We start from the raw sequence: 10,712 nt of genomic DNA, 5'->3' as shown, positions 1-10,712 counted from the left end.
GTGAGAATTACTTTGTAGTTCTTTTCTCAGACTCTAATAAGTTGGCAATAACCACTGTGATAAAGAAATTGAAATGAAGGGAGGGTAGCAGCTTGATTTCCATCATTTTTAATTTACACTGTCAATGAGACATCATTTTCCTACAAACCCAGTGCTGTGTGGAATTGGACTGAGGGCACAGGCTGACTTGGGTATCCGCCACTTTCCAATACATGGCCTTGAAAGTCATGGGCGTGGGGGACAAATCTTTTCCCTGAAAGCAAGAACATTCCTTAATTCTCTGTGTTTTGTTTTGTTTTGTTTTGTTTTTCTTTTGTTTGTTCTGTTATTATAGAAAGCTGAGGTAAGGCTCATTAATAATTTGAACCCATTACACTGATGTCTGAATCTTATTTTCAGTCAATGTTTACCTACTCCAAGTGCCACATGTGCTGTGCCAAAAGATTTCCCATAGTCATTAAATCTGAGAAACACATTTATATTAAAATGTTATTATGATAATAAAGAATTTTTACAGGGACTTGCCATTTTGAATCAAAGAGCTTCATCATTTGCATGAAACACTTAACTTTTATACTTTGCCAGTTCTAAATTATGCAACCAACCTACTCTGCTTTATTTTTTAATATTTAGATTTATATAATGTTTAAATTTATAATATGGCATGGAATACTATATCACTATTTTTTTAATGATGTAATTTCAGGAGAATAAAAATTAATGATATATTCCTTTATTTCCTCTTGAGCTTTTTAAAAGCATGTGTGGTATATACTTTCAACACAATAGTATTTCATTCGTGTAATGTTTTAAAAAAAGAAATTCATATATATTTTCATGCATTGGCTACTTGCCACTTTTAACAGGTTTATAACATTCCATTATATGAATATGCAACACCAGTATGTTATATCATGTAATATACAACTGATGTAATACATTCACTTCCTTATTTTATGATCAATGTTGAAACATTATGAATCGCCGATGTCAATAAAAAAGTGGAGAATAACTATTAAAAATTTCCAGGTATCTAATTTTTTATTTTCCTCAGGTTATAATGCCCATTCTCAAGATATTTTTAGCATTGACAATGCATTCAGTATGGAAAATGCCACATACCAGGTCTCTGGAAGCCTGGCAAGTCTCCTTAGGATTTTATGAATAACATAGCAACATATTGGTGGAATGTTGACCTTCTAGTTAGTGGACTTCAAAGCATCCTTTTCAAGGTTCAATAATAGGTGTTCAGCTACTATAAATCCTTATGACTAACTATTCCTCCCTCCCCTTATGTGGTCCTGAAAAAGCCAGATTCACTTGAGCCAAGGGTTCACTAGGTACTCACCATATTTTAAGTTTTATACATTTAATGACAGGCAGTTAAAACTTATTTTCTTTCCTTTACTCACAATATATTTCAGCAAAATTCAGTGAACTACAGAAGCAATTATACTCCTCAGTAACATCATTTCCTCCAATTCTGTTGTGAAATGACCATTCTTTACAACACAGTAGGGTTCTCATTCTCTACGACTTACTTATAGGTTATCATGATTAAGATCGCTGAAAGTTATGGTTTGTTTTTATAAGAAGGTGGCCTTACCATTTTAGAATGGGTTTCCTTGGTTGATAATTTCTGTCTCCATACCTGCATATCATTTGCATTCTCTAACTCTGCATATAGTCACACCCTCACCTTACACATCTTTCCCTTTTCATTTTCATTTCTTTTCTAAAGTTTACTTTTACTTTTTTCCTTTTTTATAAAGCTTAAAGATAACCCTCTAGCTGAAATATCAACTTTAATCTTATTTCTTTCTCTACTAAAAACTTTATTAATAATTTCTATTTTAAAAAAATTATTTCCAAGTATACAATAGAAACACAGCAAGACTCTGGTCAACACCACACAATCTTTGTTTTTCTTTTACTTCTAACCATTTATAATCACACTATCCTAAGCCTCCTTGCAAGCTGTAGTTGTAAACAATTTCATTTTTATATAGGTCAACAAAAAGTCAAATGTAATCAGAGCAATGTAAAATGGGAAATAGTCACACAGATGCACTTTAAATGAATTCTATAAAATCGAATTATTTAATTTACACTTTGGAATGCCCATTTTTGTAAGCAAAATATGACTAGTCTCACAAAGCTGTCACTACAGAAGTAAAAATCAAGAGATTGCTGCGTTAATTTAAGTACTTCAAAGGTAACAAAAAGATTATCCACAATGAACACTTAATTACATTTTCTCATTTTCAGTATTCATGTCACAGGGCTTTCTTTTGAAATAATAACAAAAGGAAAAACACAGAAAAAATAAAATCTTTCAACTGGTTAAATCTTTCATAGTCCTTAACCCCCAACTCATTGGCAAAAGTGGGGGAAAAGATGAATTTTGCAAGCATTCCGCAAATTGCAATCAGTCAGGACAGAAATACAGAACACATACCTGTCGGTGAGAAGGATATTTTAAAGGGATAATAGATAATGGTTATGAATATGCATTTGCTGTACACTTAAACTTGATTTTCATTGTGAGCTGACAAATTGGTGCCCTCAGGGGGCCTGCCTTTTTTTTTTTTTTTTTTTTTTATTACAGAACAAACTGCAATGAAACATTTTTCTTTTCTTTTTTCTTGCTGCTTGGCACCTGCCTGTCCCTGAGAAGACTAAATCAGGAACTCACCAGGTTGTGTGGCACCACTGGCCAGCATGGATAAAAAAACAATCAGAGTTTGTATATTTATGGGGATTTTTTTTCCATTTAGGTGAAAATGCTTTGTAGTATTTTATAAAAAGAAACATATAATTTAACAAAAATGCTCATTTTAAGGTAAGTTCAAGTCTAAAAACAAGCTTATGGAATAAGCTTGTTTAACTTATAAATGTTCCGTTTTTTTTAACAAGCTTATTACTTCCACGCACATATTTATAAGTTGGTCCACAAACTATCTCTGGCTTGCTTTACTGCCAATATTTTAAATACTATTTCAAATATCATCGAACTGCAAAGACTGGGAAGCAGATGTTTATTACGTGTGCGCTGATCACACAGCAAGTGATAGCATACACTCATAGCTCTCTTAACAGTTGTACCATTGGGCCTTGAATCACAGGTTTTATCTGTTTGTTGCTTTGTTTGTTTGTGTTTCCTAGTCCTATTTCTGTCTAATTGTAGGACAGAGATTAAGCTCCTTCCCACTCTGGTTGGGATGTAGGTTAGTACTTTACACATAGTAGTTGAGATTCAGTAAAATGGTGCTGAATTAAATTGAGCTAACTTAATAGAGCCCATTATAGTGACGGTCAGTCTGAGGATAAACAAGAAAGGAAAAACAATTGCTGATCATGCTTTAAGTAAAATCTCCAGTGATCTGGGGAAGTGACTTCAGTCTCCAGATATTTTGGGTAGAAGAGAAGTAACACTCTCAGGTTTAAGGAGCGTTCTCCTTAACTAGAGTAATTAGTTCTCATTAAAGAGATATATAAATTTAAAAATCTGAACAGTTGACCTTTTTTTTGCTTTAGGTTTCATATCAGAAAAATCAACTAAATATCTCGAAGTTTTAAAAATTTCACATAAATGTGATTGAGGAAAATCAGTTTGAGTTTTATTTAAACAGTGTATTCCATCTAACTCATAGCATATATGAACAGTAAATTGAGATGTAAGGCAAAAATTTAAAACAATTAGAAGATAGAGAATATTTTTATTACTTCAGGGTGAGAAAGAATTTCTATGCATGAGTCCAAAATAAATATTGACCATATAAGTGAAAAACTGATAGTTTTGACCATGTCAAAATATAATGTGACAAGATATCACAGGCAAATTGAATAACAAAATACTGCCTAAGAGAAGACGTTTATGTAGTAGTCAAGGGATTAATATCCAGAATATATGTATCACTTTAACAAATGAATTTTAAAAAGACAAACTAGACTTTAGAAAAATAGGTAAAGCATATGATCGGGCGAGTCACAAAGAAGATGGCCAATAAACATATAAAGAAGTACTCCCTAATTGATTAATAATTATGAAAATGCAAAAATGCAAGTTAAGGCAAAGTGATACCACCATTCAACTCATAATATTGTTAAAATCTTAAAAGTATAACAATATCAACCATAGATAAGACTATAAGAACACAGAGATTCTCAACCACCGTACTTGGGAGGGTAAATTAGTGCTGCTGGCCTACAGAGCAGCAGCCCATAAATGAAAGGTTCAGACGGTAAATATTTTAGGTTTTGAGGGCCAAGAGGCAACATCTTACACAATCATTTAAAAATGCACAAACCAGCCCTAGCTCACAGGCTATATAAATAAAGCCTGTGGACCAGATCAGGAATGTGGGTGCTACATTTGGCCAGTATCCAGGCTCCTGGATACATCCTAGAGAAACTCTCACACAAGCGGACACAATGTACAAACATATTAGTTGTAACATTTTAAGAGTAAAACATTGGAAAACAACCTAAATATCCACTAGAAAAGGAACTGATAAACAAATATGGCATATTCAGTCATATTTCATAGATTCATGATTATGTATACTAATGACCTAATGAGTTTTATGTGTATATTAAGATAAAAATATTTCAAAACAATATTTGGTGAAAAACAACTGAGCATATATGTAGAGTCTGATACCATTTATTCTGAAAATTGCAGCAACTATTGATTTGTAAAAAGAGAAACACATGATCAAATATAAGTTGGCCTCAGCGTGGTGTGAGGTCATAAAAATGAGAGAAAAGTACATTCCAGACATGTGTCCCAGGGATGGTCATCTGCACTGGAGCAGTGCTTCTCAAACCAAAAAATTAAGATTAATGTTAAAAATTAATGGCATGAAGTGTTTGTAGATGATCGCCTTAAATTAAAACACTATATATTTTTAATAGATACATATATGTGTATGGGAAACTACTATATCGCATTGATTTTAACATGTACATTTACTTTCACATTTTAACAACTCTGAAATTGGGATGCACCTTATCATCTATGTGTATAGTTGTTGATTTTTTTTTGTTTGTTTGTTAATGTTACACAAAAATAAGAGTCATTATAGTTGGGAGTATGTTAAATTTAGTGAAATATGATTAAAACTGGAAGATGGATTCATATCAAATTCGTCAGTCACTGTCTGGAGAAGAAGTGTAGAGAAAGGAGAAGAAGGGGGAGAGGAACTTGATCCAAGAAGAATCATGAATGATACTTCGAACTGATCAACAATACTTTACACCCATAAATTAAAAAACATCTGAACTAACATAACATTTAGCATTTATTAATATACAGCTTTAAATGCACACACCATCGGTGTTGGTGATAGCTATGATCATCCTTATTTCATGGCTAAACACGCCCTCAAACATACAAGCTCAATTCGCACGGAGAAGGCAAACATGGGCACTAGGTGTGGGGCATTATTATCCTCAATTTCAGATATAGACATCAGGGAAGTTGTCTAGTTATTCCAAAGTCACACATCTAGTGGCCATTGGAGCTACAACCTGAATCTGGATTTCGAACTCCAAGTTCACACTCTTGTACTCTACCATATTTACCAGATTGCTCTCATTGACATTTCAATTCTCAAATTTTAAAAACTACTTTTTGAAAATCACAATAAAAATTATCCTAAGTATTTTGAGCATATACTTAAATCAGTAGTATGAAGGGATGAAATTAGATATGGGTTTTCAAGTTGCGCTCTGTGGATTCCTAAGGGCTCACTCAGGTGAACCTCAGGAATCCCTGGACATTCTCTGGTGTTCCACAATCATTGCCATGTTTTTGGTTCAACAAGGAAAGTTTAGACTGCCCAAGAAGTCTGCGTACCAGATTTAATATACTAGTTCACTAAATTAGCAATCCCTGTAGAAGTTCACTTGAAAAAAAATCATGTTTCTAAATAATTTACTAGGCTAGATAGTTTTTCTTTCTGCTTTCATAACATGTGAATCTCCAACTTAAGGATCAAGGCTATATCCAAGCATAAAAAATCTGCAATGAGGATAGCGAACAATTACATTGTTTTTAATAGAAAAACAATTAGATTATTCCCATACATCCATGATTTCAATCATATCTATCCTGCATTTAACCCATGATCAATATTCTCCAAGCTATTTCATAGTTTTTAAAGGAACTTAAACACAGAGTAGGTGCCTAATAAACATTAGTTAAATTCATGAGCGAGTTAGTGAGTGAATGAATGATGAATGAATGAATGACAGACACAGATTTAAAGGTTCCAGAAGGGAGGATGCAAAGACCTCAGGGCCAAGTGTCCTATAAACACCAGCATAGTCAGATTTGGCTCTGGAAGCCACGCCTCCATTCCCACTACTCCATGTTCTTTCCTTTTATGAATATTTTTAGTCACCCATATAAAAAATTCCAAAACTATTTCTTTGTGATTCTACCACTTGAACCCAAGACTTTACACCATGAAACAATGTATCTCAATATCCTTTTTGATGCACATGTCTTAGTTTTGAAGGCTTTTGCCTAAAGCAAATGCAACCTCTAATTTAACATCTAGTTTCTCAAGTACTTATTTGATTCATAAATATTTAGAATCGGAAGGAACATTAGAGCTCAAATGTAATTTGTTTTATTTTAGTGACCCTTGCACAGGGGTTTGATTTGATGCAGACATTTTCAGTAACAGTAAGCTTCATAGTCTAGGGAAGCAGCCATAAGCAGTTGCAAGACCACAGGCTTTGAGACCAGGCAGACCTGGGAATGTTCTGGATGACATTGTCACACTCTATATGACTTTGGGCAAATTACTCAACTCCTCTGAGTCTCAGTTTCATCATCTGTAAAGTGGGAATATCACCTAACTCAGTTGTTCCTCATATTAGGAATAAAACTATAAAACATTTTGCCTCTCAATAAGAGTAGCAGTTGTTTTTATTTCATGTGTTCCCAATAAAGGGTAATATTTTGGGTCTTTAACTTGGAACTTTTAACATAAGAGTAGAGCTTAAGTTTGCTTCTTAAATGTGCACAAATTTATTACATAGAGATGCACATTTGACATTAGAAAAATCTGAGAATTACATCCCTTATGATGTCACAGGCTACATTTCATGTTTTTTTCCTTTCTTTTTAATAGAAATACATTGAAAAGTCCGTGTGACTGTCAATTTTTTAGTTTTTATCGTGCTTTTACAATACTTGCAGCTATGTGTTTTATTATCCCCCCCCATGTGTTTCTTTCAGTCACACATAACACAAAAACACTGAGCTGATTTCTAATTAATTGACTGCACTCTGAGGTCTCCAGTTTCTATCTTCAGTTTAAGTACAGACGAGAAGAGGATAAAGCAAAACTGAAGACGGCATCTCTACATGATTAAAAAAATAATGTCGTCTGGTTTGATCCTTAGATCATCTAGGGTGTGAATGCCTACAGATAGTTAAATCAGTATGCAAATGTGAGATTTCTATTTTGTTTCGTCTTGTTTTACCCTCATGCAAACACATCTGTACCTTAGGAAGACAACGTCTTACTCTTATCTGAAATCTAGTTCTTCAAGGAGTTCTTTGATTCATATAAATTTAGAAGGAAGCGACCTCATCTAACCAGACTACTCTACATTGGTACTGTGACTTTCATTCTGGAATTGCAAATTGGCCAAAAATCTGCTGATGCTCATCCCATTATGAATTCTGAGATATAATTGAAAAAAAGTGCTAAACTCACCAGAGTGGCAAAGAGATGATAAAGAATGAAGTAGATGGCAACCACAGGTGCCCACATGTGTCCCACAGCATTTAGAGTTTGGTCCATTACGTCTACCCATCCTTCCTGGGTAAGGATCTGGAACATGGACATAAATGCCTACAGAGGAAAATGATGAAGGCATTAAACACTAGCTTAAGGCTTGCATGCAATTTAAAATTAGTACATGGTTTTGAGGACTTCGATTTCAATATTATTGATTTTTCTCCGATTGATTAGGGAAGAACAGGCTTAATTCAACAGACGTGAAAGAGCTGAGAACTAAAGATCCTAAAAGCCTGATATTTGACTATTCAGTATGGAAAATGAAAATAATTGTTCTGAATTAAAATTAGCCTTGTCAGTAGTAAATATTTTTGAGCAAATTAGAAAAAAAATTCAGGACCTTTGCTTATTTGCCTTTTTCTTCCGCCTCTAAGTAAGCTAACTATTTAACATTTCCAACAGATTACTGTACTTTTTTCCTGCTAAGCACAACTTATTTTTATAATGAATGACATTTAATTGTCTAAAGGCATATGATAATAATAACCTTAATTTTACTTATATAGTACTCATCTATCAAATTTGTTATATTGAAAACATTAGACTCATTAAAAAATAAATATTTTTAGATGATATTGCCATGCTGAGCAACTTAATAAAGACAAATACATTTTTCATAATTCTTTTATTTTCAAGGCACAGAGTCAAGACCATGGATGAAGCCAAAACTAAAAAATATAGAGCATTCCAACAAAAGCCAGCCAAGCTCGGCAAAGATCTTTGGTTAGTTCTATTCTTACATGTTTTTCTTATTAATTATAAGATTATATATGCCTCTCTGACTTATGTATTCTATATACCTTAGTGGTCAATAAATGTTCCTTAATGAGAATGTATGACGCTGTCTAGGGGAAATTGACAATTGGAATCTAGCAACTTTTAAAAAATGTCTTCAGGTCTTAGTACATTAAATTGAATTCTCAGGTATTGGGATTTTAAGAAATAAAGTCCAGTATAATACAAAGATGGACTGAGCCCAAGATAAAAGCTCTGTTACACTGATTAGGATCTTAGAGCCAAAAGGGATCTGAAAGATAATCTAATCTGACTCTTTGCTTTTGAAGACAAGGAAAATGAGGCTTAAGGATGATAGGTGATTAGCCCCAAATCACTCTATTAATTTGTGGTATTAATAGAAGTATTACTCAGGCATTATGACTCTAAAGTAAGTACTTCTCCAAGTATTGCTTCCTGTGTTCAGTGAAGTCTTGAATCTACTATTCCTTCTTGAGTTAATTTTTCTATAATCTCATTATCCTACAAAGTGTTTATAAAAGTATGAAATACATTGCTATTGACACTTGAACTCAGCATCACCAAGGACAAAATAATACTTCCCTTGCCAGGGTGCTTAAGAAAATATTAGCTTTAACTCATCATGAAAATGCTTCAGAGAATTTTCAACACATCATTTAACTTCGTAGGTGTGCCAGGACCTATCATTGAGGGCAATTATTTTTTCCCTGTATTTTTTTTCTGTTGAATATTTATTACCTCCAAAGGCAAGGAACAAAAGTTCCAAAGATGACTCACATAAAACACACACACACACACACACACACACACACACACACACACACACACACACACACACACAGACTGCTACATTTTCTTCAATGGAGATGTCACCAATGTGAAACTGTGTGCATCCTAAAGGCTCAACAACAATATGGAAAGAGTCAAAACACCTACCAGTATAAAAGGAATTTCACTGGACATGAATTTCTTTCTCCAAAAGTAACAAAAAAGCTTGTGATTAAGCCCAGTAGATTTATTTTTGGTACTTAAAGACTAAAAATTCAGGTGTACCTTTCAGCTGCCTTGGGCACAAACCAATTTAATTTGTTTTCATCTACTGCATTAGCTTTCATGAACACTCAAGCTATTATGCATTCACTAAACACTCAGGAATGAGGTGCTATGGGACTGTAACCTGTTGCTGTGAGATAAGCAGTGTGGGCAAGAACATTAGGGTTATCTTCTACTCTTTTCGGAGTCTCAGAAGAAAAAAAAAAAATCTCATATCTGCAGAGCTTAGCCTCCTGAAAGTTCATATTGTGAAATGCTGTGAATTATATTTGAGAGCAAAACTTTCTGTTACAATGTGACTGGTGTGTTTATAGCTGCTTACCAATGGAAGGTAGTGCCATGAAATACTTCTATTATAGGCTGAAAATTGATTTATGTCCTGCATGAAGGGTGCCTTATCGGTTTTGCTGAGATTTTATCCAGAAATTTAAACCCAAGTGATAGTTTGAGGTTGTGAATCAAGGACACTTTCTGACTTATATTATCTGCAAGATCTGTGTTACTTGAAGAATCTGCTTAGTTTATTTATTCAAACAGGATTATTAGTGTTACTGAAGGTTGGATGTGTTGAGGATTGAGATGAGGAAGACACAGTTTGTTCTCTTAAGAAATTTATAATCAAGAGTCGAAGAAAAAAACTGAACATGCCCAGCTCTAAGAAAAGAAAATATGAAAAATATGGCATATAAGAGAAATATAGTAAAGCCGCCAAGAAGCTTTAGAAGGACCGAGGTATTCCTCTTAGGTAAGTCAAGATAGGCTTGGGAAAATGATAGAAGTTGACTTTCATGATGATGATGAGTAGGATCTAAATGGTGGAGAAGAAAGCGATAAACAAAGGCCTAGAGGAAGCTGTTTCTTTTTTTTTTTTAACTACTTTTTCCTTTGTTATGACATTTTCCCATCCTGTGAACTTTTCCCCTCTTTATAAATTGAGAAAACTAATCTTGTATCTGTCATATACATATATATGTTTAAATTTTATTTTATTATTAGTTTCAAGTATACAGTACATTGGTTAGACGTTTATGTAGTTTATAAATTGATCCTCTCATCGTTCTTTCTCTCCTCTGCTTCTCCACC

The 10,712-nt window shown here is 33.7% G+C and overlaps 1 protein-coding gene across 1 annotated transcript in view; it reads right to left on the bottom strand.

The window, feature by feature from the left end:
* NALCN (sodium leak channel, non-selective) overlaps nt 1-10,712 on the bottom strand; it is a 292,340-nt gene that overhangs the window by 112,029 nt on the left and 169,599 nt on the right. Inside the window, exon 14 of the mRNA XM_023532439.1 lies at nt 7,737-7,874. Coding sequence (XP_023388207.1) covers nt 7,737-7,874 — 138 coding nt within the window. The remainder of the gene's footprint in view (nt 1-7,736; nt 7,875-10,712) is intronic.

Source organism: Pteropus vampyrus, unplaced genomic scaffold, assembly GCF_000151845.1.
Source record: "Pteropus vampyrus isolate Shadow unplaced genomic scaffold, Pvam_2.0 Scaffold83, whole genome shotgun sequence".
Lineage (NCBI taxonomy): Eukaryota > Metazoa > Chordata > Mammalia > Chiroptera > Pteropodidae > Pteropus > Pteropus vampyrus.
The sequence above is the reverse complement of the archived record's forward strand: the minus strand, read 5'-3'. Positions and strand labels throughout refer to the sequence as shown.